This window comes from Anolis carolinensis, chromosome 6 (genome assembly GCF_035594765.1).
Source record: "Anolis carolinensis isolate JA03-04 chromosome 6, rAnoCar3.1.pri, whole genome shotgun sequence".
Lineage (NCBI taxonomy): Eukaryota > Metazoa > Chordata > Lepidosauria > Squamata > Dactyloidae > Anolis > Anolis carolinensis.
The window spans coordinates 116849351-116868289 of record NC_085846.1 but is presented as its reverse complement, the minus strand read 5'-3'; the positions used below and the strand labels follow the sequence as shown (position 1 = coordinate 116868289).

Below are 18939 nucleotides of genomic sequence, written 5' to 3'. Positions count from 1 at the left end.
ATGAGATGAATCAACTCTCTAAAGTATCACTACTTTTACTTAAAGTAGTGAAAACTTCCTCTGCCACTTTTAAACTGTTATTTCAATTGATCTCTGTGAGTCCAGCTGGGATTGGTTCCCAAAGTCTGAAACCCGGACTATCCAGTGACTTCAAACCAGAGTCACCCCTGTGATGTACTATCACAGATTCTCTGTGCCTTACCAGAACACAGACTACATTAAATAAGTCACCAAACTTATTTAAAACTGACTCAAAATGAACAACTGAGTCTCCTTATTTATTTATTTATTTACAACATTTATGCCCTGCCCTTCTCACCCGAGGGGACTCAGGGCAGCTTACAAAAATTGGCAAAATTTAATGCCCAAAATTCAATCATAAAAACAAAACAATATAAACAAATCCATTAATAACATTGTTAAAACACATTATAAAAACCTTAAAAGCGTATATATAATTAATCCCATCAACCTGGAATCAATCTTCTCTGTGCCTCATCAGAGCACAGACTGCCCTTCTTTTTTAAACTCTGTACTTCTTCAACTAAACGGCAGTTGGCTCCGCCTACTTCTCCATGGCAACCAGCTTCTGAGTGCTGAGATGTAATACTTACCCTTTTAAAACATAAACACACAATTAAACATAACATCTGTAAACCAAAATTCGTATTTCATTACAAGATCGTCCCCTGTCCCCATTTTTCTGGATTGTTCTTATATATCTCAGGAACCCCCTTCCAGAATTTATACTTTTATCCTCTGTATGTCCAGTTGTTGTTGTTATTATTATTATTATTGCCTGTTTTTAAATGATTGTTGTTGTTGGCTATGTTTTTACGTATTTATTATGCTTAATTTTACTGGTTGTATTTTAATCTGTTCTTATCTGGTCTGGTCCCCATGTGATCCGCCCCGGGTTCCTTCGGGGAGATGGTGGCAGGATACAAAACTAAAATGATGATGATGATGATTATTATTATCTCCAAGAGGTGGGATCTGAAACCCCAGTTTCAAAACTCATAGAATCACAGAGTTGGAAGACACTCCCAAAGGACATCTAGCCCAGCCCTATTTTGCCATAAAGGAAGTCACCATTGGATCCCTCCCAACAGATGGTCATCCAGCTTCCGCTTCGAAGTGTCCAGAGAAGAAGGCTCCGCCAGACTCCAATGTATGAACATATTGCACTGCTGAACAGCTCTTTTCACCCCTTTCCCTGAAATCTGAATCTATTCTAGTGCCAAGATGCTCTCATTCTGAGGGATTTCTTCCTAGGGTAGATCTACACTGTAGGATTAATGCAGTTTAGCACCACTTTAAACTTACACAGCTGACTGCTATGAAATCCCGGGATTTGTTGTCTGGGTCTACACCGACACTCTTTGGCAGAGGAGAAAAAGACCTTGCAGAACTAGACTCCCAGGATTCCATACCACTGGGGTGCATCTACACTGCAGAATTAATGCAGTTTCATACTACTTTAACTGCCATGGTGCAAAGCAATGGGATCATGGGAGCTGCAGTTTTAGAATCTTTCACTTTCTCTACTTAAGAATATTGGTGCCTCCACAAAATGAACTCTAGCTTTTTAAATCTTTATAAAAACTTTGAAAATTCCCCAAATATGCATGGATGAGTGAAACATTCTGAAACTCGATGGGCTAAGAGTGTCAAATGTGTTCTACCTTTGTAGCAAGTTTCACGCCAATCGCTGTAAAAATGAGGGAGAAAGGAGCCCTTGAAGTTTCCACACTTGCGCAATGACTATAATGAAATTTGTTCGTGAAAATTTCGTGACTATAGCAAACTTTCGTTATAGTAACGAAATTTTCACGAACGAATTCCCACCACCCTTGAATGCGCCCCGTAGATACCTCTGTGATTGTCGCAGTCGATCTTGAGCCAGACTTTCCAGCGCTTGCCTTCTTCCGTCTCCAGCGGCCGCTGCTCCAGTTGCGCCAAAGCCTCCGCGCTGTCCACCAGCACATGGAAGGCCTCCATGCGCTCCGCCAATGCGGCACACTCCTCCACCTTGTCGAAAGGCAGCGGGTAAGCGAAGAGGATGTCCTCGAAGCCGCCCTCGTCGGCAAAGAGCCGGGCTTCGGCCAACGTGGAGACCACGATCCGGCGACGTGTGCCGCCCGTCATGAGCTGAGCACCTTCCCTGGGATGCAAAGGAGGAAACACAGACTCCATGAGACGACATGAGACTTTGGACTGTGAAGAGAAAACTAATGTTGCTCTTGATTTTAAGAAGGGTGCCCTGTGTTATCTGCACGGAGAAACCGCTTCAAACCAATCTGTAACTGGATTGACAAGTTATATACCTGTATGCTGAATACATGAAGGTTGTGAGTAAACCAGACATGTTACTTTAGAGAGCAAACTCCATGAGACGCCATGAGACTTTGGACTATGAAGAGCAAACTCACGTTGCTCTTGATTTTAAGGATGCCCTGCGTTATCTACACAGAGAAACTGCTTCAAACCAATCTGTAACTGGATCGACAAGTCATATACCTGTATGCTGAATACATGAAGGTTGTGAGTAAACCAGATACGTTACTTTAGAGAACAGACTCCATGAGACGCCATGAGACTTTGGACTGTTAAGAACAAACTCACGTTGCTCTTGATTTTAAGGATGCCCTGCGTTATCTACATAGAGAAACCACTTCAACCAATCTGTAACTGGATTGACAAGTTATATACCTGTATGCTGAATACATGAAGGTTGTGAGTAAACCAGATATGTTATTTTAGAGAACAGGCTCCATGAGACGCCATGAGACTTTGGACTGTGAAGAGCAAACTCATGTTGCTCTTGATTTTAAGAAGGATGCCCTGTGTTATCTGCACAGAGAAACCATTTCAAACCTATCTGTAACTGGATTGATAAATTATACATCTGTATGCTGAATACATGAAGGTTGTGAGTAAACCAGACATGTTACTTTAGAGAACAGACTCCATGAGACGCCATGAGACTTTGGACCGTTAAGAGCAAACTCATGTTGCTCTTGATTTTAAGAAGGATGCCCTGTGTTATCTGCACGGAGAAACCGCTTCAAACCAATCTGTAACTGGATTGACAAGTTATATACCTGTATACTGAATACATGAAGGTTGTGAATAAACCGGATACGTTACTTTTAATGAAGTTTATTTTTGTCTCTTGAGAAGATGATATAAAAACACAGTAAGATATTTTATGGGAGAGGAGATATATTTTTGGGCACTGAAAGAGAAACACTTCTGAAACTCTGCAATATAGTTTGTGCATTGGCATAATCTCTGTTCCTAACAGATGAGAGACAACCAGGTTATCAGTCTAACAACTAAAAAGCCAAATTGCCTTGTATAAGTACATGTGGATTTATACCACTGAAGAGAAGACTTTACTCAAACAAGTTTTTGGCTCTTCTATGTAAGATCATACTTCTACACAAGGTTATGATTGTCAAATGGTTGTGAATTCCATTTTGTCTCCAAAAGGTTATGGATATTCTGGTTTTCCAAAAGGTTACAATCTGTAAAAAGGTCATGCCTTTCCAAAAAATCCTTCAGTAAGTGGATGACATACTTGTTGGAGTTTCTAGATGTAAATAAAAAGAAGAATTACCACAGTTTCTGAGCCAAAATATACCCTGCAGTATAATAAGGTGTCACCCAGGCTTGTGTAACAAGTACAGTAGAGTCTCACTTATCCAACATAAACGGGCCGGCAGAACGTTGGATAAGCGAATATGTTGGATAATAAGGAGGGATTAAGGAAAAGCCTATTAAACATCAAATTAGGTTATGCTTTTACAAATTAAGCACCAAAACATCAAGTTATACCACAAATTTGACAGAAAAAGTAGTTCAATACACAGTAATGCTATGTAGAGATTACTGTATTTACGAACTTGGCATCAAAATATCACGATGTATTGAAAACATTGACTACAAAAAAGCATTGGATAATCCAGAACGTTGGATAAGCGAGTGTTGGATAAGTGAGACTCTACTGTAACAGTAACTTTTTTCACTCAGGCTTGTGTAACAAGTAACAGTAACTTTACTTCAGTTTAAAAGATCAAACAGGGCAACAATATATACAGCAGTCTCTCTGAATTCACACAGAGTATGTTGTCTTCGTACTGAAGGATATTAACAAGGAAAGGCAGATCAGCTTGAAAGGTCTCCAGCAGTTTGCTTTTGCTGAAGCCAACTGGGAATAATAAAATCGTAGAATTGCAAGAAAACCCAAGGCCTATCCTAACTAATTGCATTCTGAAAAACTAGAGCCAAATGCACATTTCTTTTTGCAGTTTAACATTTCCCACGTTTTTGTGATGGAACGAATTAGAAAATGGGCGTGAATAACAAAAATCGTGTTACATTGTGTTATTGTTTCAGTAATAATACAATATTACTATCATGTTGTTTTGATTATTGTTTTAATAATAATAGTGTTACTGTAACATTACTGTAATTATTTTAATAATAAAATAAGCAGCACAGATTCTGCTGTGCAGGAAGAGACAATCTGTAATGAAGTACGAATTTTGGTTTACGGATATTATGTTTAATTGTGTGTTTATGTTTTAAAAGGGTAAGTATTAGTTATTGCATCTCAGCACTCAGAGGCTGGTTGCCATGGAGAAGTAGGCGGAGCCAACTGCTGTTTAGTTGAAGAAGTGCAGAGTTTAAAAAAGAAAGTCAGTCTGTGCTCTGATGAGGCACAGGGAAGATTGATTCCAGGCTGATGGGATCAAGGAGACTCAATTGTTCATTTTGTGTTGGTTTTAAATAAGTGTGGTGACTTATTTAATGTAGTCTGTGTTCTGGTAAGGCACAGAGAATCTGTGATAGTATATCACAGGGGTGACTGTGGTTTGAAGTCACTGGATAGTCCAAGTTTCAGACTTTGGGAACCAATCCCAGCTGGACTCACAGAGATCCATTGAAGTGACGGTTTAAAAGTAGCAGAGGAAGAAGTTTTAACTACTTTAAGTAAAAGAAGTGATACTCTAGAGTAGGGGTCCTCAAACTTTTAAAGCAGAGGGCCAGTCCACAATCCTTCAGACTGTTGAGGGGCCGAATTATCATTTGAAAAAAAATACAAACAAATTCCTATGCACACTGCATATTTGTCTTATTTGTAGTGCAAAACAACAACAACAACAATGAAAGAATAATACAATATTTAAAATGAAAACAATCTTAACCAACATAAACCTATCAGGATTTCAATGGAAAGTGTGGGTTTGCTTCTGGCCAATGAGATAATCAAGGTAATTAGGATTGTTGCTGTTGTGTGCCTTCAAGTCATTTCAGACTTTGGCCGAGTCCGAGTCTAAAATTATTTATTTATTTATTTACTACATTTATTTCCATTTATATCCCACCCTTCTCACCCCAAAGGGGACTCAGAGCAGCTGTATGTACATACAATATATTATATTATTAGCATAGCACAATATTAGCATTATATATTACTATAGTGAACTATACCACTATACTGTAATATTATGTAATATATAACATATAATTAATATTATTATATTGTATTATTAGTATTTTATTGTATAATATTATATTTTATCAATATTATATGTATATACAATACAGTAGAGTCTCACTTATCCAAGGTACTGTATTATCCAAGGCAGTCTGCCTTTTAGTAGTCATTGTTTTTGTAGTAAATGTTGCAACGTTTTGGTGCTAAATTCGTAAATACAATAAGTACTGAACTGCTTTTTCTGTCAATTTGTTGTAAAACATGATGTTTTGGTGCTTAATTTGTAAAATCATAACCTAATTTGATGTTTAATAGGCTTTTTTCTTAATCCCTCTTTATAATCCAAGATTTTCACTTATTTAAGGTTCTGCCGGCCCGTTTATCTTGGATAAGTGAGACTCTACTGTATATTATATTATTAAAACTGATATAAAAATATTATATTATAAAACTGAGGGCGGGGGCCAGGTAAATGACCTTGGAGGGCCGCATCCGGCCCCCGGGCCTTAGTTTGGAGACCCCTGCTCTAGAGAGTTTGATTCATCTCATTTTAGTATTGTAACTGTTAATAAGAATACCTCTAAGTGAGAAACAACATTGTAACCACCAAGCTTGTGCCTGAATAAACTTGTTATTGTTCTTCCAACATCTAAGCCTCTGTTGCATAAATTTTAAACCAAGTTATGCTACCCTTTAAAGTAAAAGGTCTCCTCCCTGAGTCTTTGGTGGTTTGCATCTTTCCAAATTGGTGGCAGTCGTTATTCGTTCTTTATTATTATTATTTATTTATTTACAGTATTTATTTTCCGCCCTTCTTTCTCACCCCGAAGGGGACTCAGGGAGGATTACAATGAACACATATATGGCAACCATTCAATGCCAACAGACAAACAACATACATTAGACAGACTCAGAGGCATTTTAAACATTTTTCCAGCTTCACGATTCCGGCCACAGGGGGAGCTGTTGCTTCACCGTCCAGTAGTGGCTGTACTTCCTCATTCCTTTCCTCGTGTTTTGCTGGCAGTTTTATGGTGTTGTAAATTAGCCTCCCGCATAAAGCGTCCCTAAATTTCCCTAATTGACCGGTGCAACTGTCTTTTGGGGCTGCATAGGTCAACAGCAAGCTGAGGCTATTAATGGTTGGAGGCTTAACCCGACCCGGGCTTCGAACTCATGACCTCTCGGTCAGTAGTGATTTATAACAGCTGGTTACTATATAAGGAATATATTTTTAATTATTGTTGTTGTTTGGCTTGAAGCAGTGGCCACACTCACAGGGTTTTGTGGGTTTTCATGTGCGGGCGCAAGGTGACCCCCAATTCCCGGCACCGCTCTCTCATCCGTTGCGCATTCCTCTTGGCCACATCGAGGTCCACCACCAACGCTGGGCTCGGCAGCTCCTCAATCCGCCTTCCTTTCCACATGCTCTGCAAAAAGAGTCAGAGTTTGCATCTACATTGTGGAATTAATGCAGTTTGGTGCCACTTGTGCTGCAGTGGCTCAAGGCTATGGAATGGTTACGAGTTGCAGGTAATGCCTCCCCAGACAATCATGCTCAAGATCTCATAGCACTGGAAGTGGTACCAAATTGCATTCATTCCACAGTGTAGACACATACCCTGTTTCCCCGAAAATAAGACATCCCCGAAAAATAAGACCTAGTAGAAGTTTTACTGCATTGCTAAATATAAGGCCTCCCCCGAAAGTAAGACCTAGAAAAGTTTTTGTTTGGAAGCATTCCTGCCAAACAGAACACCAGAGCATGCAGTATCGGTAAATGTACATACCAGTTGTACATGGAAATAATGGTAGTAACAAGAAATTATTGATAGGATTCACATTTTGTCTGGTTATGCTGGTTTGTGATGACAACTACTTTACAGTATATAATAAATGTTCATTTTGTTGTTCAACAATAAATGTGAGCTCTTCTTCATGGAAAAATAAGACATCCCCTGAAAATAAGACCTAGTACATCTTTGGGAGCAAAAATTAATATAAGACACTGTCTTATTTTCGGGGAAACACGGTAGTATAAGGCAGGACTTTTCCACAATTTCTTATCCTGAGCATCCCTTATCCAGAATACATAGAATTAAAATAAAATATTGCAAAATTTGTTCCAGTATTGATACTTTTGCTTTCTCAATGCACACGAATTTTGTTCCATGCACAAAACAATGACAAATGTTGTGGATAAAATGATTTTGCAAAGTGCATGAGCTTCATGATCCACACAATTAAAAATATATATATATTCCAAAATTGTTGCTAATATTGACACTTTTGCTTTCTCGATGCACACAAACATTGTTCCATGCACAAAATGATGACAAATATTGTGGATGAAATGACTTTACAATGTGCATGAACATGTTTAGACTTGGGTCCTATTTCCAAGATATCTCATGATGTAGGCAGATGCAAATCCAGGTATGTCAAGCTCTGGAATAATCCAAAATCAATAATAATAATAATAATAATAATAATTGAACATGAGCCCAACTTTGTGATGCTGTGGCAAATAAACAAAACAATCTTTCTTAAAGAGAGCTTGGGTAGCGCATTTCCTTTATGGCCCAAAAATTAAGAGACTAGATGACCTTTAGGAATCCCCTTTCCAAGTCATTTTCTGATGCCCCAATTAAATAAACTTTTAAAAACCCAATTAAAACCCAATTATGGGTCTCTCATTATGTAGATAGATGCAAATACAGGTTTTCCTAATTCCAAAATAATCCAAAATCCATAATGATGGTGATGATGATGGTGATAATAATAATGATAATGATGATGATAAATGTGTTGTTGAAGGCTTTCGTGGTGAGAATCACTGGGTTGCTATGAGTTTTCTGGGCTGTATGGCCATGTTCCAGAAGCATTCTCTCCTGATGTTTCACCCACATCTATGGCAGACATCCTCAGAAGTTGTGAGATCTGTTGGAAACTAGGCAAGTGGGGTTTATATATCAGTGGAATAATGTCCAGGGTGGGAGAAAGAACTCTTGTCTGTTGGAGGCAATTTTGTCATTGGCCAGCTTGATTAGCATTGAATAGCCTTGCAGCTTCAAAGCCTGGCTGCTTCCTGCCTGGGAGAACCCTTTGTTAGGAAGATGATTAGCTGGCCCTGATTGTTACCTGTCTGGAATTCCTCTGTTTTTTGAGTGTTGTTCTTAATTTATTGTCCTGATTTTAGAGTGTTTTAATACTGGCAGCCAGATTTTGTTCACTTCCTAACAAAGGGTTCCCCCAGGCAGGAAGCAGCCAGGCTTTGTAGTCGCAAGGCTATTCAATGCTAATCAAGCTGGCCAATTGCAACATTCACACTTGCTTCCAACAGACAAGAGTTCTTTCTCCCACCCTGTATATTATTCCACAGATATATGAACCCAACTTGCCTAGTTTCCAACACACCTCGCAACCTCTAAGGATGCCTACCACAGATGCAGGCGAAACTTCAGGAGGGAATGCTTCTGGAACATGGCCAGACAAACCAGAAAACTCACAGCAATCCAATAATAATAATCTCTATTTGTGACCCACCTCTCTTAAGCATTTTGCACAAGGGATAATTAACCTGTGTGTCATGATACACACATATGCAAAAATATGCAAAAATTCAAAATACTCCTGGTTCCAAGCATTTCGGATAAGGGATACTCACCCTTTACCAGTATCATTTATCCCATTGAAACTAATAGGTTCGCCATTATCTGGGAGGGATGTATCCACAGAAATATGAGAGCCATACTTAGCAATTGTCACGGTCTAATTATTTTGCACAAAGTGTCAGTGAAAGCAAATTGGCAGGGATTTGGCACCCAAACATTGCAAAAAAAAAACAACACTGTCCCATTTTGTGCATTTAGGAAAACGGGAAACAAAAATCTAAATGGGAAGCTACCTTGTATTGCCAGCAACGCTTCTTCTTTTATTTCCCAGTGCTTCCCAGTTTCGGGTGAAAGTCCAGTTTGGAAAATGCAGCGATTGGTCACTTTTATGGCTTGAGTTCTCAGGTCATGTGACCGGACCCCCTTCGGCACCCTTTGCAAGCTGATGGGAGAGTTTTATTAAATTGTTCTTTTATAGTTTTTAGCTTCTTTTAAACTATTTGCATTAACAATTCTACGTTTGTGTTTCGTATTTTATATGCTGCTGTTTAAAAAAATTAAATTGTAGTCTTGCAAGCCAATTTGCGTCTCGTTGAAGAGAGGAAAGTGGGATACAAATAATTCTAGACTGTGTAAAAAATAATTATATATTACAATAATATATATATATAACATAATTCATTATATTATATTATTATATTGTCTATTCCAATGAGTGTAACAGTACAATTGTGTTGATTTATAAATCAAAACTCCAAAATAATAATTATAGTAATATCAGTAACGACAATTCTAATTTAAATAATGATAATAGTAATAATAATAATGTAGCATTCTCCCTTTGGATCTCGTTGAAGACAGGAAAGTGGGAAACAAATTATTATAGATTGTGTAAAAATAATTATATATTACCAAAATATAATACATATATATTATAATTTATTATTATTATTAGTAGTAGTAGTATATTGTCTATTCCAATGACAGTGTAACAGTACAATTGTGTTGATTTTTAAAATCAAAACTCCACAATAGTTATTATAGTAATATCTATAACAATAATTCTAATTTAAATAATGATGATGATAATAATAATAATAATAATAATAATAATAATAATAATAATAATGTAGCATTCCCCCTTTGGGTCTCGTTGAAGAGAGGAAAGTGGGATACAAATAATTATAGATTGTGTAAAAATAATTATTATATATTACAATATATAATATAATTAATATAATTAATATATATTATAACATAATTCATTATATTATATTATATTGTCTATTCCAATGACAGTGTAACAGTACAATTGTGTTGATTTTTAAAATCAAAACTCCACAATAATTATAGTAATATCAATAACAATAATTCTAATTTAAATAATGATAATAATAATAATAATAATAATAATGTAGCATTCCCCCTCTGGGTCTCGTTGAACAAAGTGGGATACAAATAATTATAGAGTGTGTAAAAATAATTATTATATATTACATTAATATAATACATATATATTATAATATAATTCATTATTATTATTATTATTATTATTAGTAGTAGTAGTAGTAGTATATTGTCTATTCCAATGACAGTGTAACAGTACAATTGTGTTGATTTATAAAATCAAAACTCCAAAATAATAATTATAGTAATATCAGTAACAATAATTCTAATTTAAATAATGATAATAGTAATAATAATATTGTAGCATTCCCCCTTTGAGTCTCGTTGAAGAGATTAAAGTGGGATACAAATAATTATAGGTTGTGTAAAAATAATTATTATATATTACCAAAATATAATACATATATATTATAATATAATTTATTATTATTATTATTATTATTATTATTATTATTATTATTATTATTATTATTATATTGTCTATTCCAATGACAGTGTAACAGTACAATTGTGTTGATTTATAAAATCAAAACTCCACAATAATTATTATAGTAATATCAATAACAATAATTCTAATTTAAATAATGATAATAATAGTAATAATAATAATAATAATAATAATAATAATATTGCAGCATTCCCCCTTTGGGTCTCGTTGAAGAGAGGAAAGTGGGATACAAATAATTATAGATTGTGTAAAAATAATTATTATATATTACAATAATATAATAAATATATATTATAACATAATTCATTATATTATATTATTATTATATTGTCTATTCCAATGACAGCATAACAGTACAATTGTGTTGATTTTTAAAATCAAAACTCCACAATAGTTATTGTAGTAATATCTATAACAATAATTCTAATTTAAATAATGATGATGATGATGATAATAATAATAATAATAATAATAATAATGTAGAATTCCCCCTTTGGGTCTCGTTGAAGAGAGGAAAGTGGGATACAAATAATTATAGATTGTGTAAAAATAATTATTATATATTACCAAAATATAATACATATATATTATAATTTATTATTATTATTATTATATTGTCTATTCCAATGACAGTGTAACAGTACAATTGTGTTGATTTTTAAAATCAAAACTCCAATAATTGTTGTTTTAATCTCTCTTGTCAAATAGTGTATCTTGGGTTCCTTTTTTGCAATGGCAAAGGCCTCCTGAATTATCATTACTATTATATATACATGCATATATTGCCTTTATCTTTTGATAATGGGAAATAGTATTTCAGTTACTTCCCAGTCTGCATCCACACTGCAGAATTAACGCAGTTTGATCTCACTTTGGCTGCCACGGTGCCGTGCAATGGCATTTGTAGCTTGAGGAGCAGCAGACCTTGCAAAATTACAACTCCTAGGACTCCAGAGCACCAAAGCGGTGTCAAACCGCATTAATTCTGCAGTGTAGATGCACTTCCTGAACCTCTTTTTGCGGGAATGCAATTCAGATAGTTTCCCAAAAGTATCCCAAAAAAGCTATAAATCCCAGGAATGCTAAAAAAAAGATGAAATTGCATTAGTTTTCAATGCAGAAAGATCCATTTGTTGCAATAATTACATGTAATAGATTAATTGCATTTGGAAACCTGGAAGAGAAAGAATTCCTGCCGCCCGCGTAGACTCTGCTCCCCGATTCAGGCGGAGAACCACAAAACGGCTCTCTGAGCTGGCCTGCGCGCATGCGCAAAGGCAAGGCCATGCCTAGCGAGTAATTTCCTTCGAAGTGGGAGGAGCCCGCCCGCCTGGCTTTTCTCCTCCTCCTCCTTAAGCAGCAGCGCCACCTGCAGGCCGGACTGAGAATAGCACCGTCCAAAGTTTGAAACTTTTTCAGCCTCTTAACATTGGGAATTTTATCATTATTTGATAAATTTGTACATTTTGATTGCATGTCATTGAGCAAATTTGCTATTTTATAAATATTGTAATTTTTAATTATTATTTTATCTGTATTTATTAATTTTATTGCCTGTCTATGCTGCTATTCTCCCAGGATGGGACCCAAATACTCCAAAATTGTGGCTGAGACAGGGTCACCTTTTGCAACAATCTTGGGTTTAATGTACATAAGTTTTAATGCATTTTGAATAATTAATTGCAAAAATGTGCTACAGTAGAATCTCACTTATCCAACACTCGCTTATCCAACGTTCTGGATTATCCAACGCATTTTTGTAGTCAATGTTTTCAATACATCGTGATATTTTGGTGCTAAATTCGTAAATACAGTAATTACTACATAGCATTGCTGTGTTCTGAATTACTATTTCTGTCAAATTTGTTGTATAACAGGATGTTTTGGTGCTTAATTTGTAAAATCATAACCTAATTTAATGTTTAATAGGCTTTTCCTTAATCTCTCCTTATTTTCCAACATATTCGCTTATCCAACGTTCTGCCGGCCCGTTTACGTTGGATAAGCGAGACTCTACTGTATTTGATTTTTAACATTTTAATATTAATATTTAAATATCAAAACATTACTTTAATATTTAATACTAGCTGTGCCTGGCCACGCGTTGCTGTGGCAAAGTGGTGGTGGTATTGGTTAAAAATTGTTGTGGATTTTTTATTTGATGTTATTTGTATTTTTAATTAATTTTATTGTAACTTATCTTTTTTATTCATTATATTTTATTATTTTGTTGTATTATTTTTTAGTTATTTTGTTATTATAGTATTTAATTGTATTAATTTTTTAGTGTTTTTATTATTTTTTATTGTCTTATTTGTATTTATTTTATTTTTTTATTCTTTTATTAACACTGGGCTGAGTGGGTTGCTAGGAGACCAAGTGAGCGGAGCTTAGCCTTCTAACTGGCAGCAACTGGATAAAAACAATTCTTCCTCTCCCTCTAATTAGGACTTTATTTTTCTTTTTGTTGTATCAACCTAGAGGTGTGGATGATGGGTTGTGTCGTCAAATTTCGAGGTTGGGGGGCCTGTAGTTTTGTTGTTTTGTGGGTCGCCGTGATGCCATCACTCTTTTATATATATAGATTATAATAATCTAATACATTTCCATTGTGTTAAGTTACATTGTTTTCAAATTTATTGTATTATTCCAAGTGAGGTCTGACCACACTGGCATCCTTTGAAAACCAGACGAGGAATGTTAAAAGGACACTATTTTTTTTTTCCAAAATTTATTCAAAGTCATGTGAACAGAATAATACCAACCGTTGAAGGCGAGGAGTCGGTCTTGAATTTTAAGGCATTGCTTTGAAAATAATAATAATAATATCTAAGACGTTCGGATTGTGCTTTATTGTTTTCTCCCTTTAGGAAAGAAGAGCTTGCGAGAGGATTTGGCCATTGGCTTTTGGGGTATTTTAATTTATTTTAATTTAATTTCCTGAGAGTATATATAGACAGCCTCAGGTGGATTTATCCTAGCCCTTTCCTGAATTTCCCTTGAATTGATTTGGTGAATACATATATATACATATATGTGTGTGTATAATTAATTCATCAATTCACTAGCGCATATACACACACACACACACACACACACACACACAATATATATATATATATATATATATATATATATATATTCATTAGTATATTTTTGTTTATATATTAATTAATATATTAATTCATTTATATATCATTATATTGATATATATAGTATATGTTAATATATACACTAATACATTGATTAGTATATATATCACATATTATATGCTTATATATACACTAATCAATATATTAATTCATTAGTATATAGTATGTAAATATATATTAATTCATTAGTATATAGATATATATCATATATAATATGTTAATACACACACCAATTAATATATTAATTCATTAGTATATATATTTTTTGTTTATATATTAATCAATATATTAATTCATTAATATATCATTATATTGATATATATAGTATGTTAATATATTCACTAATACATTGATTACTATATATATCACATATTATATGCTTATATATACACTAATCAATATATTAATTCATTAGTATATATATAGTATGTAAATATATATCAATTCATTACTATATATATATATCATATATATGTTAATACACACATCAATTAATATATTAATTCATTAGTATATATATAGTATGTAAATATATATTAATTCATTACTACATATATATATATATATATATATATATATATATATATATATATATCTCATATATAATATGTTAATACACACACCAATTAATATATTAATTCATTAGTACATATATTAATATATATAGCATATTATTTTAATATATACTAAATATATTGATTAGATATATATAGCATATCATATGCTTATATATACACTAATCAATACATTAGTGTATATTTTATACACACATACTAACATATTAATTAGAGTCAATCACAATGGAAAATGTGGTGAAAATTTTCTAGGAAATTTGAAAATTTTTGCAAACTTATCCTTGATACAAGGAAAGTGAGCTCATTTTTTTTTTTGGGAAATTTTAAGAACCAGAACTGGAATATCTCTATAGAAATCAACACAGGAAACCAAACCTCAATATTTTATGCTTCAGGCATTAATATGCATCCATATTATTGCCTATAACACATTGAAATTTTGGAAATTTGGAGCAGGTTAAATCCACACAACACACAAAGGACAAATCCACACTGAGATGCAGGTGTTGCTCTTCTCTTCCAAAGCCAAACCGAATCCTCAAAGCTCCCAAACAACCCACCCTTCCTTTATCCCTATTAAATACAAAACAAAAACACAGTAGAAAAGTCTGGATCAACATCATTCATAAAAGTTTACAAAACCTTTTGCCTTTTTATCTACAGAATCGTTTTATGTACACAAGAGGAGGAAAAAAAGAGCGACGCAGCAGGGCAGAGAAACAAACAAACAACCATGCATTTTGCTGCAAAATGCAAGTATTGCACTTGGTATTTTTTTTTTTTTTGGAGACTTCACCCTGGAATTATTATGATTATTACTATTATATTCAAGCAAAAAGAAGGGAGTCAAAAAAATAAAAAATAAAAGAAGGGGCCGGAGGCTTCTTAAGGAGAAAGAGGACAAGTAAGTGATTCTTATACAAATAGACTTCGTTCCCAATGTTTTGGGAATAAAGTGAGTTGATGTGTGTCGTCTTAAGAAAGTGTGAGGATTTTAAAAAGATGTGAGGATTCTATGGGCAATGCAACGATCCGGTGCAATGCAACGATCCGGGGCAATGCAACGATCTGGGGCAATGCAACGATCCAGTGCAATGCAACGATTCAAAGCAATGCAACAATCCAGTGCAATGCAATGATCCAGTGCAATGCAATGATCCAAAGCAATGCAACGTTCTGGGACAATGCAACGATCCGGTGCAATGCAACGATCCGGGGCAATGCAACGATCCAGTGCAATGCAACAATCCAGTGCAATGCAACGATTCAAAGCAATGCAACAATCCAGTGCAATGCAATGATCCAGTGCAATGCAATGATCCAGTGCAATGCAATGATCCAGTGCAATGCAATGATCCAAAGCAATGCAACGTTCTGGGACAATGCAACGATCCGGTGCAATGCAACGATCTGGGGCAATGCAACAATCCAGTGCAATGCAATGATCCAGTGCAATGCAATGTTCTGGGACAATGCAACGATCCGGGACAATGCAACGATCCGGGGCAATGCAACGATCCAGTGCAATGCAACGATCCAGTGCAATGCAATGTTCCGGTGCAATGCAATGTTCCGGTGCAATGCAATGATCCAGTGCAATGCAACGATCTAGTGCAATGCATTTTCTTCTGCTGGGCTTTAAAATTTGCAATTCTGCTGGAGACCCAACAAAGTCTCCCAAACGCAATTAACCGTTGGATGGAACCATGGCTTCTCCTAGCAGTTGGCACCCCTTTGCAAAGGCCATCAATCCAGTGCTATGCATTATCTTCCGCTGTGGTTTGAAATTTGTACTTGACATTTTGCAGCTGATGTCAATCTAGCACAATGCATTTTCTTCCGTCGAGGTTCGAAAATAGCTCTCAATGCTTTTGATGCATCTTCTGCTGGGGATGGACCAAAGTCTCTGAAAGCACCACAAACTCTTGGAAGGAACCATGGTTTCGTTGAGAAGTTGGCATCACTTTGGAAAGATCTTGGAGCTGCCATCAATCCAGTGCAATGTATTTTCTTCCGTTGCGGTTTGAAATTCACCTTCAATATTTTGATGCATTTTCTGCTGGAGATGCGCCAAAGCTTTATAAACCATTGGAAGGAATCATGGTGTCGCTGAGCCTTTGGCATCCCTTTGGAATTCGCACTCAGTACTTCTGCTGGGGTGCAGCAAAGCCTTTGAAAGCCCCGTCATAACCATGACATTTCCAAGATCTTTGCATTCTTTTAAAAAACCATGACAAACATCTCTGAAGGTTCTGTAGACCACAGGATGGAACCATCGTTTCTCCAAACAGTTGGCCTTGGAGATGTCAATTGTGTGCAATACGTTTTTCATACCGGAGCTTCGGAAACTGCAGTGCAATGCTTTGAAACATTTAATGCTGGGATGTGCCAATGTCTCATAATGTCCCATAAACTGTTAAAAGGAACTATAGTGTCTCTGAGTTGTTGGCATCCATTTGGAGCTGTAATTGAGCGGAAAGGAAAGAACAAAAGAGACGCATGGTTGACACGGAAGATTGACCCTAAATGCTCTCTCTCTCATTGTACTGGCAGTGACTGGTGATGGACACAGCTTTGATGTTGTCAATGGCCAATTCGTCTCCAAAGAACCGCAGCTGAAGCCCTAAGTTGCCACTGGCTCGGAGCAAAAGCGAGAGAACCATGTGCAGGAATAAGCAAAACCATGAATAGCTTCATGAATATGAGGCCAGTTTCCAAGGAAATTCACTGACACAGCCAAGGGTTTTTCATCCAGAACTGTGGTGCCAAAATGCTCTCTGTGACGGAGGCAAAAATATGATTTAATGCAAGAAGGAAACTTAGTGGAGACAGAGCATGGGACGTGATTTTGTTCTCTCCGGCAATATGGAAATCCAGTCATTTTGGTGAAAACTGTGATGGTTGGAGATGGAATTAAGCTTGGGATGCAGAGGCCGAGTGACTGATGCCCCTCTCCAGAAAGAATAATAGTTTTGCTAAATGGCTCAAGGAAAGAAAGAAAAGGATGGATCTGAAATCAGATTGTATTGAAATGGGGAGCAGGAGCCGGATGCATCCAAGGGTTGTCCTTGTGCCTCTTCGTGCTTGCTTAAATATGTATTTGTGGCTTTTCTGATTTTACATCTTTACTGGCCAGTCCCCAGGTCATTTTAGACCCAGACGAAGCCTCTTCTTTAAAACTGGAAGTCAACAGTAACCATGTCCTCTTGCAAAATGGCCCAAGTGGGACCAAAACTATGGCAAAAATGCAGTATCATCAAAGTGTTTAGGGGCGACAGTTTTTTAAAAACTGAAGATGACAGCCTTCCATGGTCTCCTTGCATAGGTCAATACAACCCAGGCAATATTACTTCTTAACTCTCGTTCTGCTCAAAATTATTAATGCTTGTGAATGGGTCTGTTCCTGCCAAACATACGTTCATTTTTCATGTCTCCATGGGAAGTTTGCTACCTTGACAAGCCCTGCAAGTGGGGACTGCATTTCCAAGGAGAGATCCAATTTTGATGCAACTGGGAATTGAGTGCCAAAACAACAGTCCAAATGGATAAAAACCCTTGAATATAGCATCTCTTCCGAAACAGGTTTTTCATTCAGAGCTTCCCTGCTTTGGTTATACAAAGGTACTCACGGGTACAAAAACCCTTGTATGCATTCTTGCATCTCTTCCGAAACCGGTTCTTCATTCAGAGCTTTCCTGTTTTGATTATACCAAGGTACTCACAATGTCTCCATAAAACAGTCACCAAAAGCCTTGTTGGACCTTGCACCAATATGTTTTCTTTTTCAAAGCCTTTCATCTGCATCTATCTTTAAATAGTGTTGCTCCTGTTGATATGGAACAGAGGGGCTTATTCTGTTGCTTTTAAAAGGTTGAGAGAGTGAGGTCAGCTGAAAAAGCACTTGCATTGGAGTCATTTTGTGTCCTTCTTTCCTACCCTTTAAGGACATAAAACAGGATGGGTCAAGACACAAAGCTGGGACTTATTGCTGCCGGAGACGTCTACGGAGGATGATCCGGCCCATCGTCCTTCTTCTTTTTCCAAAAAGCAGTTGTGTTTTAATAGGAGGGGATAACAGACCCATATATTGACCAATAATCCCCTGCTCAAGGCTTGGAGTTCCGGTCAGCTGTGTCCCGAGTCCACTGCCCAACTGAGGCTTTCTTGCAGAACCAGATAACAAATCTCTTCCAATCTAGATAAATAGAAGCAGCAGCAGTCCTTGGGTTTTGGTGCA

General features: G+C 36.0%; 1 protein-coding gene across 7 annotated transcripts in view; it reads right to left on the bottom strand.

Annotated features, from left to right (window-relative positions):
• LOC100555440 (D-serine dehydratase) overlaps window positions 1-14667 on the bottom strand; it is a 459449-nt gene extending 444782 nt beyond the window's left edge. For 2 of the 7 annotated variants that reach the window (XM_062957792.1, XM_062957790.1), the window contains exons 1-3: window positions 12122-14667; window positions 6785-6936; window positions 1875-2164 (exon numbers count right to left, since the gene is read on the bottom strand). In XM_062957792.1, coding sequence (XP_062813862.1) covers window positions 1875-2164; window positions 6785-6936; window positions 12122-12451 — 772 coding nt within the window. In that variant the 5' untranslated portion in view covers window positions 12452-14667. Of the gene's footprint in view, window positions 1-1874; window positions 2165-6784; window positions 6937-9173; window positions 9391-9413; window positions 9704-12121 lie in introns of those variants that run through there. The other 5 variants (XM_062957789.1, XM_062957791.1, XM_062957793.1 and 2 more) reach the window with 5 other exon arrangements.
• Window positions 14668-18939: the final 4272 nt, after the last annotated feature.